Source organism: Aethalodelphis obliquidens, unplaced genomic scaffold (assembly GCF_003676395.1).
Source record: "Aethalodelphis obliquidens isolate GAN/ISIS:26980383/991018 unplaced genomic scaffold, ASM367639v1 scaffold34, whole genome shotgun sequence".
Lineage (NCBI taxonomy): Eukaryota > Metazoa > Chordata > Mammalia > Artiodactyla > Delphinidae > Aethalodelphis > Aethalodelphis obliquidens.
In genome coordinates, this window is record NW_020837978.1 from 13,495,170 (window position 1) to 13,520,264 (window position 25,095).

Genomic DNA, 25,095 nt, shown 5'->3' on the forward strand with positions numbered 1-25,095 from the left:
GTCATTATGAGTATCAAATTGAAGTAATTTAAGTGACTGTCCCTTTAGAAGTATTGAGTGTTACCCATTTGTAGGAAGTCATTTTTCTTACTATAGCAACTTTCCGTATCAGCCCAGAATTCTCCAATTTGGTTATACTTTCAACCGAATAATTCCACAAATTATTAGAAAACAAACCAAAGGACGTTTTTTCTTTTCTGTACCATTCTCCTGCCTGAAAGTGCATTGTTTTTCATTTTGCATCAGCAGCAGTACGGAGAGAAATGGTCTCCCCTCCATGTTCATCTCCCCGTGAGAGATGACACGAGGATGAACTAAGTTTGGTGGATGCTCTCTCCGTGGGCCTCTCCGCTCCGCACTGGAGCTCAGGGCACTCAGCTCCTCTCAGGGGAAACCAGGACCACCATCCTTTCAAGGTTCTTTTCAGAATCAGTCCACACTGACTGGTCTAGAAAGACAGTTGTTCCAGGGTCATCTGGAGCCTTAGTTACTGGATTGCCATGTGCTCCCCAATGTCTTTAAATAGATCCTAAATCCACTCTCTTCCACTCTCTTTTATGACAAAGTGATTTACGCCATGTGGATTGGGTAAAGTCGTATTTGAACATATGGAGTGAGCTTCAAGCATACATCAAGGAACACCACACTGCAGGCCTTACTTGGAGCAAAACAGTAAGTACCCAGCCCTCTTCCACCTGAGTAACAAAAGGTCATAAAACTATTCATTCTTGGTAGCCTGGCAATTTTAAAATTTACCTCAAGGAAAACATAAGATAAAATATACATGCAGAAGCTGCTTATGAAAATGCCATTGTCATAGGAAAGTCTGGAAACTACCTATATGACACAGAAAAAGAAAATGGTTGAGTTGTCAGAAGAACCCAGTGAAATACTCTGGGGTCATTACGATACCACATATGGTGGTTACATGGGAAATGATTTACCAGTCAATGTTAAGTGATAAAGTAGAATGCAAAAGTTATGAGCACTAAGACGGCATACGTATTAAGAAACTGTGTGAGTAAAATCGAAGGAAACAAGAAGATTTGAAAATAGTTATAATTTTAAGAAGATAGAATTATGAATAGAATGTTTCTTAAATGTTTTAAATTTCCCTTTTGGCATTTTAAAATTTACTAAGTAATATGTTTCAATACTTCGGTAATCCTAGTGCTTTGAATGGTATCCTAGTCCTAGGATAAAATCCCAGCTATGTCTGTTCCGACTTGAATTCCCACATGAGATTCTAATCTGACTTTTGCCTTCCTCTTCACCTCGTCTCTCCTGTCTTCCCCGTCTCACTGGCCCAGCACTACCAAACTACTTGTGGAATTCTGAACACATGCGGTGCTTAGAATGAACCAAATCAAAATGTCATTGTTTCAAACTTTGCAAGTCTCATGTTGTTTAACCTTTATTGTGATGTCCTGAACATATATCATGCTGTATGACCTGAGTTCCCTGGGGAACCCTCTTCCCCAAGACTCAGTTTCAACATCATCTCTTTAAGAAACTTCCATTGAGGGCAGTTCCCTGATGGTCCACTGGTTAGGACTTGGTGTTTTCACTGTGGTGGGCTTGGGTTCAATCCCTGGTCAGGGAACTAAGATCCTGCAAGCTACACAGTTTGCCCCCCGCCCCAAAAAAAAAAAAAAGAAACTTCCATTGATCTCCCTTGGTGCCCCATCTGGTTTGATGCCTCTCCTCTATGCCTCCTTCATATCTTCAGTATACCTCAGTCATATCCCTTTACATATAGAATTGTAATTTTTTTGTGTGTTTATGGAGCTCTCCCACTGGATTGGAAACTCATCTCTGTCTCCAGCCCCTTGCATAGTGCCTGGCATGGAGTAAGTACTCAGTAAATAGTTTGAACTAAATCGTGAATTAGGGTACTCTTAGGATCGTCCGTGCTCTTTAAAATCTCTGCACTTGCTATAAAAAGGCTTCCCGTGGAAACTTCAGTCCATTAGAAATGAATGTTACCTTTCAGTTGTCACAGTGGATGGTCTAACCAGAGTAAATGTTGGGAAGATGAAGTGGCATATTTGTGAACTCAGTTTAAAGGTAGAACCCTCACTCTCCCCACAGTCGTAACCAGCAGCTCACCTTCACGCAGAACGTTGCTTTCAGTAGCATGGGCGTTATACCAAGGCAGAGTTTGTGTTTTTTCAAAGCAGTGTAGGACTTCTATACTTGTTCCCCAACACTTGTGGTACAAATGTTAACACTGACCACTAAAGACTGATGCTTCTTTTTATTTTCTACTTTGCCTGTTTTCTCCATAAGAAATGCAAGATACAGTAAGTTGATTATTTTTCTTCTGCCCACAACATTATGATTCTGTAAAGAGAGTTCATAAACATTTGAAAGGTTTTAATATGGAAGGGTATGTGTGGAGGTAGGTGGGTCTTTGTGTAGACTAATTGGAATTATTTTTCATACATTTCAAATGAGATGCTGTTTTGTTATAGATCAATTTGTCATAAAGGGGAATTGTCACATGTTTGCCATGGAGATAGGACATCATGACAAAACAGAAAACTAAACATCAAGAGTCCTTGGATGTCTTATTATTTCATGGTAGATAAATGGAAAAGGAATGAGAATCCATTTGTGGAAAATAATCATGTCAACAGACATTGGCCTATTAAGTCTCCAATAGTGCCCATGGAAAATGAATAGAAAATTACTTTTTAAATGGTTTGAATACCTTTAATGCAGTGTACAAAGCTGAGTAATTATGTTTTGAATATAAAAAAGGATTGATTATTACAGATAAATAAATGTAGTTGTTTTCCTTTGTTCTAGAGTGAACACCTATCTTTTCATCATGTTCGTTAGAAATATATGCTTTGTAACAATGAGTTTGAAACTTTTAAAGGCAACCCATAGTGAGAAATGTATTTTACACACACACACACACACACCCTTCTCACAATACTAAAACAAGTTTCACAAAACAGTACTTTCTTCCACCACGTGGAATTCAGATATTTTCTTTTGTGTTTTACTTCATTTTTAAATAAAATCCTGGCTGAGACCCACTAAATTGATTCCGTGATCCACTAATGGGTCACATCCCACATTTTGAAAAACATGTTATAGAACATAAATGTTATATAAATATAAATATTTATTTATTTATATAAAATATAACCCTTACAGCATACATTAGGAGGTATGGATTGCCATGATAATAATGACAGCTATAATATAACCCTTACAGCATATATTAGGAGGTGTGGATCGCCATGGTAATAATGACAGCTATAATATAACCCTTACAGCATACATTAGGAGGTGTGGATCGCCATGGTAATAATGACAGCTATTATTTATTGAGCACATGTTATGATGTGGGCAAATCCTATTTAAAATGGTAATCGTTATAAAGCAGAACATCTACTTCACTTCTTTCATGGGAAAGTAGTATGATAAAGTTTTGGCCAGATATTAAAAGTGAGGAATGATTATGTAAGAAAATGTTGGTTCAGTGATAACATCATATATACAAAATCTTTTGACAAACTTTAAGATATATGCATAGAAATATATTTCCTAATATTTTTATCTTCTTCTTCTAAAGTTTGGGGTTAAAAAAAACTATTACAAAGTATATTATAAAAATTATAGTTTTTCATTTTAAATCTAAATTAGTAAAAGCTATATGAAAGATTCCAAAACATAATCCCTAGAATAAATCAAACTGATTTCTTCTCATTTACTATGGTCTGTTGACATACCAGCAAAATAACTCATAAACAATTACAGCCAGTATCACAGCGTTATTGCAAAGGGGGAAAAGGCTGTTAGAATTATCTGATCAAATAGCTTTTGGGAGGAAAAAATAAATAAAAATCATTTCATTTATTTGCCCACTTATCACAAGTGTGCAAAAAGTATGCAGAAGGGTGGGGTGTTGGCACTCATTGTCACCACAATATTCAGAAGTTTTAAGAAATGCGTTCCATCTCAATGGACAAAGTCAAGAAGCTTATGGCGACTTAACAGCTCAAGTATTTTGAGTAACCATTGTTTTCTTCTATTTTCAAATTGGATTTTGAGATTTGAGCTCTATGGGGTGTTAGTGACCAACAGCATGCTGCTCTAGACTGAGTTTCCAAGCTTGCATTGCTCTGAGAAATGCTCTTTCCCTTGACTTAACAGTTGGAACTGAACTTGCTGTTCCCACCTCCTAGCCTTTGTGTTCAGACTGCAGCTGTGCCAGGCAACTGTTGTGCCCTTCAGTTGTTCCACAAAATGTAAATCTTTGAGGCCAGCAATTTTTCAGGACAGTGATTGGAGAGAGGGTCCGTGTGTGTGCACAAGTGTGCTGGCGTCAGGGTGGGTGCATTTTGGGGGAGGAAGCAGCTGTGGAGTAATCTATCTGGAATTTCTTGTTACATTTACTGTGGTAAATGGAATCTTCTCATTCGGTCAGCTTTTTTTCACATGACCATGGACTGGAAAGACTCTGTACCAGAAATGACTTGAAGTTTTCAGTTAGTTTAATTATTGGGAACCCTTTTCCATATTAATTTACAGTTTCCTCAGCCCTGGGTTTCAAATGCACTTTGTTGAATAAATTGATCTCTTGGCAGGAACCCAATAGAGACACTATTATTTATCATCCCTTGCAGTTGGTCAGATTTGTAATATTCGTTGGCAGTTCCTGCAAATCAGATAACTGAAAGACAGAGGCCTGATCTTTACGCTTATAATGACCGCAATACCTGATTCTTTTTATGAATGGTCCAGATCAGCATTCCAACTTTTATTCTATTCTCTGTAGATCTGGCCAGGAAAAGGTCATGAAGATAGTTCTATGAATAGGATACAGTGTGGTTGTTTTCTTAACTTTCTGGTGTGAAATTTGTTGACATATTTTTGTCCTTTTATGTGTCTTTCCAAATTAGTTTTGAGAATAGCCAGGGTATAATTATTTGTAGAATAGAGTAAAACTACACATAGATGGATGTGTATAAAGTCTTACGTTGTGGTGATGTAATTCTTTCTACTGATAATGTGGATTTTTAAAATCTATACACCAGTTGTCATCCATCCTAACCTCCCCTGAACCTCCAGTAAATGAAATCACTGGGAGTGGTCACAGTTATAGACAAGGCGGGGTTTGATTTTTCTCAAAGCAGGACACTCTATGATCACTCCTTTTCCTCCAGGTAGATATTTCTTTTCAGCCTGTTTCTCAATGTAAAGGCCAAATGTCCATTAACAAAGCAGAAGTTTAACAGTTTGCTGGTGATCAAATTAAAACACAGCCAGAGGGTATCCTGACTCATAAATAATGTAGACTCTGTAGCACATGATTAAATATGTATGTCTCGTAAGTTTTCAAGTCTTCTGGCCTCTCTGGTTTCCTCTTGATTTTTACAAGCAAAAACTGTCCTCAATCTTTTATATCAAAGTTTTCATTTAGAACTCGTACCAAACCTGTGCCTTAGGTTTATTAATCAAGGTGAATAGGTGAAACCTCAGCTGGTGTGGTGTTTGTCTAGACCACAAGCTCACTGAATACCTCTATAGGTCTACGGAGAATGGGTCTCTCCAGTCTACCTGACCATATCGGTGGTCAGTCTAGTCATCACTCCTGGGTTTTTAGCTCCCTTTGGGGGCTTTGGGTAGACAGTTCCTTTCGTTCTCCTCTGGAAGAGATCCAGACTGCTCAGAGGGAGTTAGGGGTGTTGTTGACTAACAAAGGAGCTCTAAACGCACAGATAATGAAGTTAGGTTGGAAACAGCTCTGAGTTCAACCTGAAAGAGACTACAGAAATTAAACAAACGTTGCTTAGGCGCCCACCTTCTGTGCACCAGCCTCTTAGCAAGGTGCTGAGAATACAAAGATGGGTACGTGACACAGTAGACACAGTTGCTGTCCACAGAAACTTACATTCTAGCCGAAGAACATAAAAATGATACAACGTGATAGAATAGGGTGAATAGCATGCTAGAGGTAAGCAGAAACACGATGCTTACATAGACCAGGAAGACATGGAAGGAATACCCAACCCCATAGTACAGTGTGGTTCTTGGGCCAGCAGCAATCTGGAGACTTGTTAGAAACGCAGAATCTCAAACATCACCCCAGACCTCCTGAATCAGAACCTGCATTTTAACAAGATTTCCCCAAGTGATTTATATGCATATTAAAATTTGAAAAGCACTGCTCTAGTATAGTCATGCTGGACCAAAGGAGTGCAATTTGTGGGAGACTCAAGGAAGACCATTAGTTTTTACTCATTCATTTGTTTAGTAATTCATTTACTTAATAACCATTTATTGGATACCCACCTTGTACAAAGCACACACCAGACATTGTATTAATGCTACAGTTTCTGCCATCAAGCATCAGGTTTTAATTACAATGCAAAAAAATAAATAACAATACAAGGCCATGTTGGAAAATAAACCTTGCTAATTAGACTTCTGGGTGGGCAGGAAGGGCAACAAAGGGCTACATTTGGTATGAGTCTTGTTTTGTTTTGTTATGGTTTTTGGTTTTGTTTTGTTTTTATTGAAGTGTGGTCGATTTATAATATTATATTAGTTTCAGGTGTACTGATTTGGGTCTTGAAGGACAGTAGGAGTTCCCTAGGCAGACAGTAAAGGAAAGGGCAGTTCTTAGCTGAGAATTCAGCAGAGAATTGGGCACAAAGGACATGAACTAAGTACTTTGACAGAAAAGCTGTTAGTTTTGCAGAGCTGAACATGGCAAGAGATGAGGCCAGAAAGGCAAATTGGGGCCATATGGTGGAATCCTTACGTGTTATCCTAAGAAGATGGGTCCATATGTGGTGTGCAGGGTTTTTTCCTTCCCCACAGGCTTTTTTTTTAATTGAAATAAAGTTGATGTACAATATTATGGTAGTTTCAGGTGATTTACATAGTGATTTGACCTTTGCATACATTACGAAATGTTCACCACAATAAGTCTAGTAACTATCATTTCCTAAAGTTATTACAATATTATTAACCATATTCCTTGTGCTGCATATTACATCCCTGTGGCTTATTTATTTTATAACTGTAAGTTTGTACCTCTTAACCCTCTTCACTGATTTTGCCTACCACTATCCCCCTCCCCTCTGGCAACTACCCGTTTTTTTCTCTGTATCTATAAGTCTGTTTCATTTTGTTTTGTATGATTGTTTGGTTGGTTTTCTGGATTCCACATATAAGTGAGATCATATGGTATTTTCTTACTGTAACTTATTTCACTTAGCATAATACCCTCTAGATCCATCCATGTTGTCACAAATGGCAAGATTTCATTTTTTTAATATTTATTTATTTATTATTTATTTTCGCTGTGCTGGGTCTTACTTGTGGCATGCATGTGGGATCTAGTTCCTTGACCAGGGATTGAACCTGGGCCCCTGCCTTGGGAGTGTGGAGTCTTACCCACTGGACCACCAGGGAAGTCCCAAGATTTCATTTTTTGTGGCTGAGTAATATTCCATTGTATATACTTGATATCTTCTTACCACATCTTCTTTACCCATTCACCTGTTGATGGACACTTAGGTTGCTTCCATATCTTGGCTATTGTAAATAATGGTGCATTGAACATAGGGGTACACCATAGGTTTTTAAGCAGAAAGTTACTCACTATAAATAATAATCTAGTAATTGTTCAGGATAAATGGAAAAGGGGAGAGACTAGAGGCCCTAATACATGTTAGGAGACTTTAGTGGATGCCAAGGATGGGATAATGAGTATGTGACCTTGAGTGTAACAAGGCAATGGAATGTAAGAGATGAAATGGACACTGAGTTGGAGGACAAAAAGAGAGAGAGAAATCAAATCTAAACTCAAAGTTTCCAATCTGGAAGTCTGGCAGAATAATAGTAACATCAATAAAAATAGGGATATCGACAGGAGGAGCTGGTAGAGAAGCAAGAAAATATTCACCTGAGGGCTTCCCTGGTGGCGCACTGGTTGAGAGTCTGCCTACCAATGCAAGGGACATGGGTTCGTGCCCCGGTCCAGGAATATCCCACATGCCGCGGAGTGGCTGGGCTCGTGAGCCATGGCCGCTGAGCCTGCGCATCCGGGCCTGTGCTCCACAATGGGAGAGGCCACAACAGTGAGAGGCCCACACACCGGAAAAAAAAAAAAAAGTATTCATTTGTGTTCAAATTGTACTTTTAGAAAGTAAAAAAGTTCAAAAAACAAAGAAACAAGTTCAAAAAACAAACAAAGTTCGAAGTTACAAAGTCCGAAGTTCTTTAAAAAAAAAAAAGAAATATTCGCCTGAGTTTTCACCATGTTGCATGTGAGGCACAGGTGAAATGTCCATCTAGATGGGGAGGTGGAGCAGGCAGGTGAAATGCAGGACTGAAGTTCACTGAAGGGGGAGACCTAGAGATGATAGTTAAACAGAAGAGAAGATAGAAAAAGAGAATATGACGAAGGATAAAACCTGGGGGGACACTGTTACTTAAGAATGGAATAAATCGGGCTTCCCTGGTGGTGCAGTGGCTGAGAGTCCGCCTGCCGATGCAGGGGACACGGGTTCGTGCCCCGGTCCGGGAAGATCCCACATGCCGCGGAGTGGCTGGGCCTGTGAGCCATGGCCGCTGAGCCTGCGCGTCCGGAGCCTGTGCTCCGCAACGGGAGAGGCCACAGCAGTGAGAGGCCCGCCTACCGCAAAAAAAAAAAAGAATGGAATAAATCAATCAAAGAGACAAAGACAAAGACAAGAAAGAGGAGGAGAACTAAGAGCTGAGGGTCTCAAAGCTCTAAGAACAATGGGTTGGCTGATCAACTGTGACAATCTGGGGAGGGTAAAGTTAGAAAAAGGCTGCCAACATCTATCTTATTATTGACTTTTAGAATGCAATTTCTGAAGGGCTGGAGGTAGATGCAGTTTTACAGAATCATGGAGCAAAAAGATTTTGTGTAATGATCTCGTCATTACTTATGGACCATTACTTATGGTGTCTGACTTGATGGATTATTGCTTATAGCTTCAATTTCTGCCTTTTGAAGTCGGGGATTATTTGTGGGTTTTATTTTTACCTTTTCTATATCTTCAGTAGAGTAAGTGTAGGTCAGAAATAAATATCTACAATTTCATACACAGTAGTTTAGAGTTAGCTGTACTATGAAGTTGTAAGCAAGCTTTTTATATTTAGGACTATTTTTATTATCTCATAAATACCTTTGAGTTTTATTGCTAGTTGATAACAATACATAGATGTTTTTAGAGTATTTATTCTCTCCGTAAATCACACAGTAGTGGCTTTTAAAACTGCCTAATTTAATGATGAAGATTATTTTATTTACTAGGACTTTTTTATAACCAAGAACTCAAACTCTCTAAACCTGGGGGCCAGCAAGTTAATAAATGTTCCTAATTTATTTAAACCATCACCTTGGGAATATTTTAATTAAGGTGTGTTCATTTAATATTCTTTAAGGCATAGTGTTGAAGGCAGTGGTGTAATTGGGGGTGTCCTGTTGACTACTGTCTCCTCCAACCCCTCTTAGGAAAGTCAGGAGGCTGTGGTTTAAAGGTGCAGGCAGAGGCGCTCCCCAGAGCAGAGCTGGGGGTGCCTGGGTAGGAGGAGACTTTGAACTCGGTGGTCAGTCCCAGCCCAGAGTGAGCCACAATGCCCCACCGCCACCCCTCCACCCCTAGTTTTCATTCATCCCTGAGGTGCCGTGCCTCTGGGTCCAACCTCTTAACTCCCTGGGGAATGCCTCAAAGCCTCCACTGCCGGAGGCTGGGCCTCCCAGTAATTGCCGCCAGGGCTGTGTGGCTTTACCCACCTCCCTGTCCCTCCCCACCTCCAGTGAGCAGGGCAATGGCAATTGAAATTTGGGGCCCATCCTTTTTAGGATACTAAGTGACAGCAAGTCTTCCCTCCTCACAAGTGAATTTTATCTTTTCAAATGGCCAAAAGCCATTGAGACCCTCTTTGGAGAAGGATTAATTCAAGTAATAACTCTTTTCAGTCAAAAAGAGCAGAATACAAAGGCATGAGTGATTACTTGGTATGTGTGTTTTTGTAAACAGGTCTGAAGGCAGTCCTAAAAGAAAGTTTTGAATGCTGGTAGTTTTTTATTAAACAAGTGTGTCGCATCAGAAGCTAATGCTTTGAAAGGCAGTACTTATGTGGATCTGTAAGTTCTTGTGTGATTGCTAACAATTCAGTTGCATTTATTTGTTGTAATGACAATGTTCATGTACCCTCCTCCTGGAATCCCCTTCCTCTTGCTTCCCTGTGTCAAATCTGACTCATCCATCCTTCAAGGTCTATTTCGAATGGTCTTGTCTCCCAGAAGCCTCTCTGACCTCCCTTGCTTATTACCATGCCCTTCCAAGCTGGAAGTTATCCTTTTCCTCCACAGAACTTCTGTAGTACTTCTTAAAATCTGTACTTCTTTTATGATGCTTAGCACTTTCTACCTTATAAAGCAGTTACTTATTCATTTCGGTAAATATTTATGAAGCACCTACCACGTTTCAGGCACTGGGTGCATTACTGGTGACATTAAGATGAATAATGCGTGGCTCTTCAGAGCTCGGGCTCAAGACATGACCAAACCCAAATTCACAGACAAATAATTACGATATAATGTGAAGTATCATAATAAGGGGGTTCCTAATGAGCCCTTGCAATAGAGAAACAGAAAATTTCCTCTTAGGAGAGTTCCAGAAAACCAACAAAAAGAAGAGAACTTTGAGTTGAGCCTTGAAAGGTGTGTAAGAGTTTTCCAGATAGTAAATTGGGAAGAGCCTTCCAAACAAAGGCACAACCTGAGCAGAAACATGAAGGCTAAGAGCCAGTTGCCTGCTGTCAGGGAGAATGGAAGTGTCTTTTCTCTCCTCTGAGGCTGTGAGCTCATTGAAAGCAGGGTTCTTTCTCATTCTGCATGGGATCTGCAGCAGTGACTGGTACAGGGCCTTAAATACAGACAATGTCCAAACACTTTTGCTAAATTGAACACAGTAATTGGTAATTGCATTTCTTCACAGTGAAATTTCCAGAGGCTTATTCCACTAACTACAGATTGTGTTCATTGTTTAAGAGCCACGTAAATAGTGTTCCTTTATTTCTTATATCAAATGATGGTAATGGAAATGTACAATGCATTTTCTTATAGGCAACGGCAATGCCTTCCCTGCACTTGTCCCTTGCCGTCTGCATGCCCCTAATTCCCAGTTGGTATAAACTCAGGAAATACAAGCTAATATTAGATTAAGTAAAAAGGTTTTCTTAAGAAGGGATGGAGGGAAGGTGCAGATTGTCTTCTAAAGGTAAAAGAAACCCTTCATAGAATATAACATAGAGCTAAGTCCAGATTTATTGGTCCAGGTTGCACCCTTGATAGAAGCTGAGCTAATCACAGACACTTTCCCAGACCTTTCCTGCAAAATTTGGAACTGAAATTGAGGCAAAAGTTACTTTGTCTTTAGTGCACCTCAGCTATAAACCTCAGGAGATGCTGATGCTTCTATTTTTTTATTTTTTCCTAAGTAAATAATGTAAATAGTACAGAGCCAAACGTAAATCATCTTCACAACAGCTCTCACTTTGCCTCACTCCCTACCGCTGCCGTTTACCAAGGATGGATAATTTAAGAAATACAGTTATTTCTCTATGATCCTAAAATCCAAAAGCAAAACAGAAACTTTAATTCAATGATTGTTCAGATCTAGGCTTTTCTGGCCCAATGAAGTCACAGTCCAGATAATTCAAGCCACACATCACTCTTGGTCTTACAACTGTTGGCTATCTATAGTTTGTCTCTTTGTTGGGTATATTCTGCTATCTTTAACTCTGGAAATTTTTCCCATGGAAAATTTAATTTTATCTTTCCTTTTTTATGAGAAATTATATTTTCAAGCTGCCAATGCTGGCAGACAAGAAGAAAAAACAATCTGGGAATCCTAGACTTGGTCCACAGAGCAATAGCAAAAAATAGGCCAAACCAATCATTAAAGCTACTTATGAAGACAATTTATGCAAAATAGCTGGGTCACTTGAGCAAATTAGGTTGTGTTCAACATATTCTCTGGAATCTGCTCTGAGGGCTTGGTCTGCTTTTATCAAACATCTCTGCTTTGGGCATGTACAACAGGAATCACCACCTGTGGTTTTTGAAGGGCCACATCCAGATCTATAAATTAGGAAACAGTAAGCATAAAAACACTAAGTTACTGGTTTCCACAAACTGATATAGACTGTGTAAGGTATTCTCAGGCTGTTTTCCAATTTAAAGCTGTTTTTCCTTCTCTGAAGGGACTTTGTTTCTTGTTCTTTTTTCATCTACCACCATATTTCACATCTCTCCAGATTATCATAGGAATAACATACAGAGACCCCAGGAGGGTGGGGAGAATGGGGATGAGGAAACCATCAGAAGTTATTGGCGAAACCGTGAGATTTGGGTTTTTCATTACCTTTCCTGTTGTACCTCTGTCTTGGGCTAAGGGAGTTTGGTGTCTTGCCTCTGAAGAAAAGTGATCAAAATGGGCCTTACATTTCCTTCATAATTGTGGGACCATCTTTTTATTTTGACGGTATATAAGTACCCTTGGTATTTTTATGGAAACTTGAAATTCGAGTAGTATTCTGTTACCATAGATGAAATAGGAAATATTCCCTAAATTGACTTTTTAAAAATTGTTAATAAACATATGCTTAAAATATTATATAGCTCTTCATTGTAATATTTTTTAACAATTCTGTTTTCTTGGAAAGGCCCCCAGAAACTTTGCTTTCATTGGCAGAAGTCTAAAAATTATAGGAAGTGATAGAAATAAGAGAACAGAGATTAAAGTCACAAATTCACTTTGGTTTATACTCAGGTATAAAGGATGATTATCTGTTTATGTGCAGCCTTTTTTCTTGAAAATGGTTGTCTGCCAACAGAAGTGTTGTATAAATATGCATGTAAAATTTGGACATACTTATAGAAATTGACAAATTTGGAAATGTATCAGTTTCACCAAGTTCTTGATCTAAGTACACCTTTCAGAAAATAGAAACTAGTTTTGATGGCTAAAATATAAACAAACCCTAAACCATGAATTTGTGAAGTATTTTTACTGCTATGAAAACTAGTTTATGTATATAGAAAGTTAGTCTTTAGTTCTGAAACTGTAGTTCTTTCTTTTAATCCCTCCCTCCTTTTGTGGTATGTGAGAGGTTTATTATTATCCTGTTTATGTGCCATGTTACATTAAGATCATTTGAGATTCTTCATCTTTGGAAAAACTAATAAACAGCACTGGCAAAAGGCTCAGTTGTAAAACACTGTGAAGTCCTATAGTTTTAGCAGGTTAAAGTAATAAGTCTAAGTGTATTTGTGACTGAAATGGCTTTGTGATTTTTAAACGCTTTATTTGTTTGTTTATTTATCTTCGGCTGCGTTGGGTCTTTTTTGCTGCATGCAGGCTTTCCGTAGTTGTGGCGAGCAGAGACTACTCTTCGTTGTGGTGCAGTGGCTTCTCTTGTTGCAGAGCATGGACTCTAGGCGTGTGGGCTTCAGTAGTTGTGGCACGCAGGCTCAGTAGTTGTGGCTCACGGGCTCTAGAGCGCAGGCTCAGTAGTTGCGGTGCACGGGCTTAGTTGCTCCGCTGCATGTGGGATCTTCCTTGACCAGGGATCAAACCCGTGTCCCCTGCATTGGCAGGCAGATTCTTAACCACTGTTCCACCGGGGAAGTCCCTGAACACTTTTAAAGTGTATAATAGGGCACATGTAATGTACCTGGAAAGCATTAAGTGTAAGCCAGGCGATTAATGGACCAGGCTGTCTCTGAGATGGACAGCAAAAGAGAGAACCTGACCAAGAAACTGAAGACAGCCATCTGTGTGTGTGTGTGAAGGGGAATTGAGGTGGTGGCCATAAGGAAAGGATGGGGGGTGGGAGGAAACCCATAAACAGTGCCACTGCATGTCAGCTGTTTCATTTTGTAGCTTTATCTGTGATCTCCACAAATACTTAAAGATGGTGGCTCAAAATATTGCTGTCACTAAGCTAGTTTTATATAAGAAACATCATAACAAAAGCTCTGCTGTGAGGGACAGAATCCATCTGTTCCAAGAGACTGTCACAGGGGTGATTTTGATTTTCTCGGTCTCTGCCTTTTAAGAAATTGGGAAAAACACACACCAAGATGTAGGTTGCCAGGCCTGTTCTTAAAGTTGGAGATTAATATTACGTGTATATACATTTCTCCCTCAGTCTCTCCTTACAAGACCTGTGTCCTCTACAGAGCATTCGATGGTGTGGCCCCGGCCTAAGTCGTTCTCTGGCTCTCCTGACCCCACTGTCCTGAGGAGAGCTGGCCACACCCTCCTTTGTGCTCCCAGTGTTCCTGTTCACGTGACACACGACACATATCAAACTGAATCTGCAGCTACTATTTTGTGCACTCGACACTCCCACTAGATTATGAGTTTAACAAACAAAAAGTTTAACAAACAAGACATATGCCTACTTCTTCATCATATACCCAGTTCCTTGCAAGGTAGCTCTAGGCAAATGTGGAATGGACAAACGAGCCTACTTATTCTAATTGACTTTCAGTCTATTAAAGAGGTTCTATTTAGACCAAATCATCTGCTACCCCTATTGCTGAATTTGAAAAATCTTAGACTTTAAAAAGTGAAAGTTGAAAATTCCCCAAAAATGTAACTCTTAAACAGAAAATCTTAGATGGAAAACTTTTCTTTGTAGCTGATTTTTTTTTTTTTTTGCCTAAGGAGCTGTGTTTCACTTTTTTGCTTAATTTTATCACAAAGACATAAAACCTCCATCTAAAAGTAGTCCATTAGTCTTACTTTCAACAGACCCAACAAAATGGAGAACTGGAGCCCCGTTTGCAGATTATTTAGATCCAAAGCTAGACTGTAGCTGAATTAACTGGATAACTAAGACAGTGGTATGGGCTGTGGGAGATAGAAGTGGTTGTTAATTACATGTGTCAAAACAATGTGGAGACTTCGTTTAAGAACTAGAAATAGTTTCCCTTTCAGAATAAAACCTAAATTCCAAGGTAATAAAATGATAGGTAATTATTTCAAGTGACATTTAATGGAAAAAATTCTGATGCACATTAGTACATAAATATATTCCATGTAATACAATTATAGAATTTTATATATATAGTATATATAACCAAAACATTACGAGCTTGCCACATGCCACATACAATGGTTTCATTAGTTCATAATTATAGTTCATATATTTAAAGGCAGAGGAAGCGGCTGTTCCCAGGACAGTTGAAATTAATTTAGAGAAAGGGATTTGCAGACGTTTTAAAAAGTCTTTGTGCCGCCTTTACCCCGACTCCAAAAAAAAAAAAAGTAAATAAACATCTGCTCTCAAAATTAATCTTAATAGAGCTTTCAGAAGCAGCATTGTTAGGTTTTGTGCTGTGTTCTTACAACATAAGTGAACGCCTGCACCCTAAATGTGGCCACTTAAAATCATAAATGGCTTTTTTTTTTTTTCCAGTTGGAAACCATTGTTACAATGGCTTTAATAAAATGTGTTTTTCAGTTGTTTCCAGTTTGGGGTCTAAGATACTTCAGACTCATTTCGTCAGGATAAGGTAGCATCTTTAAAAAGCAGCTGTGTGGGGGTCGCTGCTCCTTCACTCAGGTTAAGCCTTTCCCCCTTCGACTTCCTTCATTTCGGCCCTCACCTCACCTTTACTTTCCAGTCTGTGTGACCTTGTGCAAGTCACAGGATATCATAATTCTGTAGGCCCTGAGTTTCTAGAAGTGTAATTCTACACTCTAGAAGTAAAATTGTGTTAGGGTAAAACACACCATAGAAGATTGTTTTATTAAGGGTTTTTTTTAGAAGGACCGGAAATACTCAGATAATTTGCAAGGGAACGGCATCTTTTATTAAATGTCCCTTATTCTGTATGTGTAAATCTGACCCCATAGCCTCTATTCCAGGAAATGAATGCAGTCTGCAACCTAATTAAAGGTTATCCCCTGTGAGTCTCCCAGGACCCTCTCAGGTTCCTGGTGCAGGCTCAGAGACGGAGTTGCCCACTGGAAGTTTCCATCTGTATCCCTGCACGGCCTTGACTCACAGTGTGAGCTGGGCCAGATCTGCCCCCCTGCCAGTGCTCCTTTCCCCTCTTAGCTAGTCTTCCCACAAGGCCCATATCCCATTGAGAACAAGAAGCAGCAGATCCCTCAACAGGCAACCGAGGTTGTAGGCTTGATCTGACCCACTACTTCTCATTCAGTCTAGACAACCTGGTGCATTACCTCTGCCATGAGATTTTATCTAAGAATAAATCACACCCAGAGGCAATGCCCTTAAATCTCCAGTCCCCAGGGCGTGGGGCGGGGGGCAGGTCCCCATCCCAGAACAACTTAGACACTAGGCAGGAAACTGAGATTTGGGTGCAAGTACCCCATTACTGGCACCCGTGGGTACTCAGGAAAAGTGAATAAGGCAAGAGTCCAGTTGCTAGAATGCAGGCACAGTCAGAACAAACTAGCGTCCAGGGTGACTTGATGCTGAGATGCCAGTGTCAGTACTCAAGACTTATATCCCCATGGGATCAAGCCTGGCTCCAGAGTTGGCCATAGGAGCCCAGTCAGCTGCTAAGGCATTAGAGGGAGGGAGCAAGGAGTAGTGGAGATAAAAATTAAATTATTACACCGCCTCCCAACACTTCACGTATATTTAAGACAGAGGCCCAAGAGCAACACGACATATGTGTAGGGTCGCCCACACCTCTGGTTAATTTAACTAGTGGCTTTTTTTTTTTTTTTTTACGTCTGAATACAGCATAAAGGATTTCCCTGAAGAAGACTTTAGAATCAAGCAGATATGTGCTTGAATTATGTCCCTGCCATTTACTGGCCATTTAATATTGGGTCATACTTTCTGACTTCCTGCTTTATTTTCTGTGAGAGGGGGATTTCACTCCTAGTGATGTGGTTGTGACGACTAAGACGAATCTCAGCACAAAGCATGCCGTGGTTGTTCCCAGACTCGTGCGCACGTTGGAGTCACCTGTAGGGAGCTTCAGAAAATGCCCGTGTGCTGCCTCCCCAGAGTGTTCCTGCCACGTGGCCTAGGCTTGGCAACTTCTAACAGATCCCCAGATGATTCTGATGTTCAGACAACTTTGGGAACCCCTTGGCATAGAGCCTGTCCTACACTGAGCATTAAATATGTGTTAGATGAGTGGAAACAACCAGAGCCTGGCATGGACGAGCTTTTCCAGAATTCCTGGCTCCCTTCCCTTCCCTGCCGGTCTCCCCTCTTTCACCGGGGTGCGTGAAGACAGCGTCGGGCTGTGATTCCAATCCGTGCGGCTGCTGCTCATGCCAGACATGTGAGAATGCAGAAAGCCCTGGTCCCACCTGCCTGCAGGAGGAGAAGAGGAGGCGAAGATAAGTTCATCACGAGGGGCAGCCCATGAGCGCCTGGTAAGGGACTCTCTGAGTTTGCTCTCGAGGACACTTGTACGATAAAGCCCCTGGGCACTGCTTGTCAAGTCACCCTGGAAACTAGGGCCCAGGTGTGTGTTCTCACTGGGGCCGATGCAGGAATGAGCCAACGCACAATGGATAAGCCAGTGGCAGAGTTTCAGCTGGTCCTGAGTTCTCCTCTTTTTTTTTGGCTTTTAGAGTCAACACTTGTTGCAGTAAAATCCTTTGTTTGGTGTTCCTGGGTCAGCCATCTGAATGTATCAGAGTTCCAAGAAGCTGAATATGTGGCTTATTGGTTTCAGTGTCCTTTAATGGCTCTTGGAGAGAGCCATGAAAGAATGAATGCTGAGAGCTGGGGAACCATCTAAGTCATTCTAAGATTTAGAAGCCGGTGGTGTCTCCCCTTTCCACAAAATAGGAGAGCTTTAAAGCTGCAGTGTTTCGCATGTGGGAGAGGAGCCTGGCCCTTCGCTGACTATTTGAGTTATTATGTGCTTGTGAGTAAAAGTAATATGTCGTGGCTCTGAGTGTCTGGAACTGGAATATTGTTTGATGTGCAAAGCTTATATTTTACACTTTATGATTCAGAGCAAATGTTCAAATTTCACCCCAGTAACATAATAGGAAATAATTAAAATGCTAAAAAAAAAAAAACAAAGTAGTCAGTCTCAAGAACTGTGCAGTCATTTTCTACTTGACCCAAGAATCCTGATGGAGTCAGGCTGTTTTTCCTTATAAACAAAAAAAACTATCACAAATTATCAGTTCAGGAGATGAGACCTCCAGCCTACTCAGTTTTTAAGATGGGCATTCTCAGTAAGAGAAGAACCTTTTATTTTCAGGATAATTCTACACTAAATAGGGATTGTATAAGTACTTTGAAAATAGTGTGGATTTTTTATTTTCAGCGGAAAACTGCCACAGATTAAAACTTCCTGATATTGACACTTTGTAATACCGTGTTGTTTACAAAAATAAGGATCTGCTGTCTTTGTTAATATTTAGCACTTATGTGATGTTTTTACATATCGTATTTCGTACTGAAAATATATAAGCCTCAGGCACATTTTCATCACTCAATTTTTATAGTTTCCGTTTTTTTACTTGAATTAACTTCTCATTCTTTGTCATAGTCATACAGTTCTACTTCAGGGTTTAAAGGTAAAATGGTACATAACACAAGGTTATTGTATACGTGTGCTTCTATCTTACTAGTTTTAAGCTCTGTGACAGCTTCGTCTGTGGGGTCCTCTCAAAACATTGAAACAAATCCCTCTATTGTCTATCACCTTTTACTGACATTTGAATTTGTTAGAACTTCATATAGAAAACAAAGATTGCACTTCACATAGCAGAGAAGAGAAAAAGCATAGGTCTTGCTCAGGCAAAATACAATTTTCTCTGGTTTACTAACAGTCAGCATTAGATGAACCAAACCATCAGAAGCATCCTGGACCCTGATCACCTTCATGTTTGAGAGGCATCCAGGTCACATGTGGTCCTCACTTGGGGTTCGGTTTGAGGCATGCATACTTGAAAAATGAGTTGCAGAGAAAGAGTTTCAGTATCTCTTTCTTTAGCTGCTCATAAAGCTAACCACTGAATATTTTTCCTCTCTCTCTCTCTCTCTCATTGGTGGTTGTAATTCCCAGTGTCCCCAAAAGAATCCTCTTACTAGTTGGACCACTTTTTTCTTATGATTATCAATTGGCCAAAGCCCAGTTTCATTCATATCCTGAGCTTTGGACATGAACCTGTGAATATGGCTTTGTTTGCCTCTGAGTTGGCAGTGTGAATCTGGCACGTGCAGTTTCTACTTACAGGGCTGTACAGCTACGTGATGCTCCGTGTTCCCAAGGCAAACCCCCACTTGGTCCCAGGCCTTCCCAAACAGACCCATGATGCACAGGTATACCCCTGGGTGCCCTTTGTGAATCTCGAACCCCACTCCCTCATTGACAACAGGTTCTAAGTGATGTTGGCAGAATCCCAGCTCTCAGCAAGGATATCATCTCAATAGAGTGCTTTCCGTCTTCTCTCTCCCACAGGGTCCAGTAGCATCAACCGCATCAGCGTTGTCTGTCCTCTCCGTTGGGCCTGGCCTTCCTCCACCTCCACCTCCTCCAGGGCCACCTCCACCCTTTGATAGTGAGGGCAGAAGAGAGGAGTCTTCTCCTTCACGCTCAGCTTTATTTGCACAACTTAACCAAGGGGAAGCAATTACAAAAGGTGAGAAAACCAGACCTTGAGGCTGTCTCCCTCTGGCTTCAGGCACACAGATTCCTCAGAGTCCCGGTGATGGATACATCATTCCATCCCAGTCCCTACTACATGGAGAGCCGTGTGTTCTTCATCTCAAGGTAGATGGGCTCAGTGGGCTGTTGGGTGGATCAGAAAGAAGAACTCAGAGATCCTAGGTTCTAAATGGACCACCGCACTGTGTCACCACTTCAGCCCTGGATGCTTCAGCACCAGCTACAATCCAGGCATCAAGATCAAGTGAAACAAAAATGACAGATGATAGAACCTCTGTCCTCAGAGGTGTATGGGCTTGTCAAAGAATTATATCATTGAACTACCTTTGTGAATGGTTAATATTTTTAATCATATACTTAATAAATTCATGTTGCCAAAAACTTTATGCAGATGTATTTTTGCTTTGCATGGGTAATAGGAATTATGGTATAAGTGTTCTCGTGTGCTGTGCTGGGAGCTAAGAACCAAAACTATTTCTGTGGCTGCAACTGGCTGCATTGTCCCCTCATCCGCAAAGGAAGGGAATGGACTCATAACCCTTAAGTCGATTCCATACTCTGACCTATGCTTACTGAAATGCTCTAACTTTTTAGACTGTATCTAGGAAATGATTTAGCTATGACAGAAGTAAATCATGGAATCCTTTCTGGCGAGGGGGTTTGCATTTTGCATAATTTTTATCTATTAGCTTATCTCCTTCAAGAAGAGGTTCCTCAAGGGGAATTTCCTGACAGTCCAGTGGTTAGGACTCCAAGCTTCCACTGCAGGGGGCAATGGTTCAATCCCTGGTCAGGGAACTAAAGTCCTGCAGCCCATGTGGTAGAGCCCATGTGGTTAGAGGTTCCTCAAATTAAAAAATACTTACAGGGCTTCTATTAGCTCTAAACTTACATAGGTCTCAGCCTCTGCATACTGCCCTTGAGAAAACACTCAACTGTTATGAAAATAGCATTACCTGTGCTGTTTACATCATGTTGATACAAGAAGTTAGGGACATTTCCCTTTGCATAAAATGTAGGAAATGTGTCTATGTGTTACCTTCCCAGGGCTCCGGCATGTTACTGATGACCAGAAGACATACAAGAATCCCAGCCTCCGGGCTAACGGAGGACAAACTCCATCTCCTACCAAATGCCACACTCCAGGCCCCAAGTCTCCCCAGTCTCATCCTCCTAAGAAACATGCTCCTGTGTTAGAGTTGGAAGGGAAGAAATGGAGAGTGGTGAGTGAAGCCCTTTAACTTTATTTAGGACATACTCCGATGAAAGAAACAATGGCTAAACTGTTTGCCAGGGTCTTAAGGATTTCCCATTTTTTCTTCAACTTTTTAAAAATTATTTTTAAAATTGTGGTAAAGTACACATAACACAAAATTTACCATCTTAACATTTAAGTGCACAGCTCAGTGGCATTAGGTACATTCACACTGTCCTGCACCCATCCCCACCATCCATCCACAGAACTCTTTCCATCTGGTAAAACTGAAACTGCACCGCTTAAACAATAATTCCCCATTCCCCCTCACGTCACCACCTGGCAACCACCTTTCTACTTTCCGTCTCTATGAATTTGACGACTCTTTCTGGAAACTTTTAATCTGTGCCCCATTCTGATCTACTGTAGGATGTTTCATCCTATTCCACTGGCCGAGGTGCTGATATAACCTACTGCGTCACCCACCACTTTCACAGTTGTCTGAGCAGGACAAAGACACTTTGAATGTGGATGGAAGCTGGTGCCCCCTGCCAGTTCAGGGGCCTTCCCTAAAGATGGAGGAACAAAGTCCCCAGAAAGGTTGTCATGGTCTGAAAGTACACTGGGACTTAGACCACTGTTGTGACCTTTGCTGGTTTATTTGTCCAACTCCTACTTGCAGATAGTGCTGCAGCATCAAGTCCAGACTCAGCGGCCAGACTCAACCCAAAGCCCTCACATCCCTGCTGCAGCCCCCGCCCACTAGCCAGCGTGCCTGATGCCTAACGTTTCACAAATTGACACCGATCCCCCTTCCAAGCAGCCGTTCCTCTCATTCCCAACATTACAGTGACAAAGTCAGACCTGCGGTTTGGTCTGTTAAGAAAATGGTTCCTAAAGGAAGAACATATTGAGAAGCTGTAACTGGTGAATGCTCCACAGTAATTTCAGCATGCGGTGGACTTGATTTATGCATCCTTATATTTAATATTTGCATATGTTTTAATTTTAGGAATACCAAGAGGACAGGAATGACCTTGTGATTTCAGAGACTGAACTGAGACAGGTGGCTTACATTTTCAAATGCAGCAAGTCTACTCTACAGATAAAAGGGAAAATAAATTCCATTACAATTGGTAGGGCAGAATTATGGGTCTGTACCTACTATGATAAGCTGCTTTGTATAAATATGCTGAATGAATTTAGCAGATTGTTTTTTTTTTTCTCTAGACAGCTGTAAGAAGTTTGGCCTTGTGTTTGACAATGTGGTGGGCATTGTGGAAGTCATCAACTCCAAGGACATTCAGATGCAGGTAACTGACCCTTTCAGCCATTCCTGGCCCCCACTACCGGGCTTTGCCTAGACGTCCCCTCTGCTTACAAGGGGCCCTCCATGTCCACCTGTAAAACTCTTATTCTCTTTCCCTCTAGACACAGCTCTGTCTTTACCTCCTCTCTGAAGCCCTCTCTTACTTTTTGGACAGTGTTAATTCCCCCTTTTCAACCTCTTATAACACATCCTATCTTGCACAGCAATTACTAGTTTACCATTTCTATTTCAAGAACAGCCAGTTAATCTTTACAGCTCCAGAAATTTGCACAGTACCTGAACATAGTAGGTGTCCAATAAATGTTTGATGAATGGGTGATTGGAATAAATCAACTAATGAGTGAACCGAAATATTAAGAGGTTCTCCTAGCATAATAGTACCATGCTGAAGAGAATTTATTTCCCTCAGGAAAAATTGGTTCTGGGTAAAGTTTTTCTGAAGAGTCAATGAGATTATCAGAAAAACAACTTGGAAAGCAGGATTGCAATTGAATCTGCAAAACAGAAGAAAATCTGCACTGCTTTAGCAATATTTATTTAGCCAAATGGGATTTTATAACATGCCAAAAGCTAAATGACTTCTTACTTTGGCCAGCTATAACTACTATCTTTGATTACACTGTTTTCATATTGTTAATCACCCCTTATTATCTGATGTTTCCTGATAATGTTTGCTAAAATTGGCTGCTAGTTGTATAGATTGTTCTCTTTGGTTTTACTAGGCTTTTCACCACTGCCCCTTTTAACTAGAGTAGTACATTCAATAGTTGGCACATACATGGAGATGTATTTTAGGACCCTCCATGTGGGAAAAAAATATCTAATCTCTACCTCATACCATATTTAAAAGTAAAGTCCTAATTATAAAAAGAAATACTTTTAAACTTTGAGAATAAAATACAAAAGAAAATCAGTAGAAAAGCAATTAGGGTCAAAAAGCACAAACTATAAAGAAAAGGACAGGTGAATCTAACCACGTTAAAATTTATGTGTTCAACAAAAGACATCACATACAAAGCTGAAAGATGGGGCATGAATTGAAGAAAGATACTTGCAATGCAGATAATCAAAAAGGATTTATAACCAGAATTTATAAAGAACTTAACACAGGGCTTCCCTGGTGGCGCAGTGGTTGGGAGTCCGCCTGCCGATGCAGGGGACACGGGTTCGTCCCCCGGTCCGGGAAGATCCCACATGCTGCAGAGCGGCTGGGCCCGTGAGCCATGGCCACTGAGCCTGCGCGTCCGGAGCCTGTGCTCCGCAACGGGAGAGGCCACAACAGTGAGAGGCCCACGAACCGCAAAAAAAAAAAAAAAAAAAAAGAACTTAACACAAATCAAGAGGAAGACTAACAACTCAGTAGAAAAATGGACAAAGAATATCAGGGCAATTCAGAGAAGAAAAAGTGAAGTATTTGATAAATATATGAACATATGCACAACCTGCCTAATAGAAGAAGAAGTGCAGATTAATTAGCTATATCTTCTTACACTCAACAGTTTTGAATTCAGGCTGTCCTTACTTTGCAAGGGGCATGTTAGCTGAAACGCATGCGTATCCGAACTGTGCAACTTGAGGACTGCCTGTATATTAAAAAGTCTCATGGTACAAGCGTTGTTATTAGAACCCTGATACATCAGTGTTGGGAGAGTAAACTATTACACTCACTGTGCAGAGCAAATTGGCACCATCTAATAAAGTCAAAGGCAGTCATAGCCTGTAACCAAGCAATTTCACTCTTAGGTGTGTGCACTAAAGAAGCTCTAGTACAAATGTTGATGAGACATGGATAAATGTTTATTGCAGTATTATCCATAATGGCAATAAAAACAAAAACAATTTAAATGTCCACCAGCTGGTAAATGAATAAATAAATCCACCTAATAGAATACTGTACAGTGGTTAAATAAATGAATGAACTACACTTACATGTATAAAAATAGGAAAATCTCAGAAGCAGCCTTGAGTGACAAAGGCAGATTATAGAACAATAGGCACTGTGTAATGTGTCCCTTTATATAAAGATCAAAAACATGCAAAACAATATGCACATTTTAAATATACTCATGAGGGCTCAAGTTCACCTTACGCAAGAGACAAACCTGCTGTGAATTGGAAATACAAAATTCAGAAGAGTAGTTACATCTGTGGAGGGAAGGAAGGAGGACAGTGAGATGGGGAATGGAAGAGAGGGGGCTTCAACTATATTGTAAGATGATAGTCCTAAAAAAAAAGGCAAACGAGCCAAAACGTTAAACTCTGATAAAGCTGTTTAACAGGCATATATGTATTTACATTGTTGTTATATTATTCTTTGTATGCTTCTATGTTTGAAATATACATTTTTAAGGCTATGGGCCTTAAAATAATCTGAAAGGATAAATCATGGTTATCTGTCCAAGAGGGATAGAAACTTGGCAGCGTGGTTCAGAAACAAGGGAGAGACATTTTACTGAACACTTCAACCTTCTGGATGTTCAAACCAAGCGAATGTCATTACCTATTTAAAACATTTAATAAACTATTTTAAAAGGGCCTGGACACAATAAAGACAGAACGCAGATTAGTGCAGGCTGCCTGGGGATGAGGACGGAGATTGGCTATAAATGGGCATGAGGGGTACTTGGGGGATGACGGAAATATTCTAAAACTGAATTGAAGTGATGGTTGCACAAATTCACTAAATATCATTAAATTGTACACTTAAAGCAGGTGAATTTTATGTTTTCACATTTTACTTCAATAATGCTGTTAAAAAGATTGAAAGGAGGAAAAGCGCACAGAGGAAAGTTCATATGATTTACTTCAGTAATTCTGTTTTTTTGCAAACTATCCTAGAAAAATAGTACAAATTATGGGAGAGAG

At 40.3% G+C, this 25,095-nt stretch overlaps 1 protein-coding gene across 4 annotated transcripts in view; it reads left to right on the plus strand.

Annotated features, from left to right (window-relative positions):
• The window catches only part of CAP2 (cyclase associated actin cytoskeleton regulatory protein 2), a 135,396-nt gene that overhangs the window by 104,669 nt on the left and 5,632 nt on the right, over positions 1-25,095 (plus strand). For 2 of the 4 annotated variants that reach the window (XM_027128443.1, XM_027128444.1), the window contains 5 exons: positions 567-672; positions 19,499-19,679; positions 20,753-20,928; positions 21,913-22,036; positions 22,131-22,213. In XM_027128443.1, the coding sequence (XP_026984244.1) occupies positions 567-672; positions 19,499-19,679; positions 20,753-20,928; positions 21,913-22,036; positions 22,131-22,213 (670 nt within the window). The remainder of the gene's footprint in view (positions 1-566; positions 673-19,498; positions 19,680-20,752; positions 20,929-21,912; positions 22,037-22,130; positions 22,214-25,095) is intronic. The other 2 variants (XM_027128447.1, XM_027128445.1) reach the window with 1 other exon arrangement.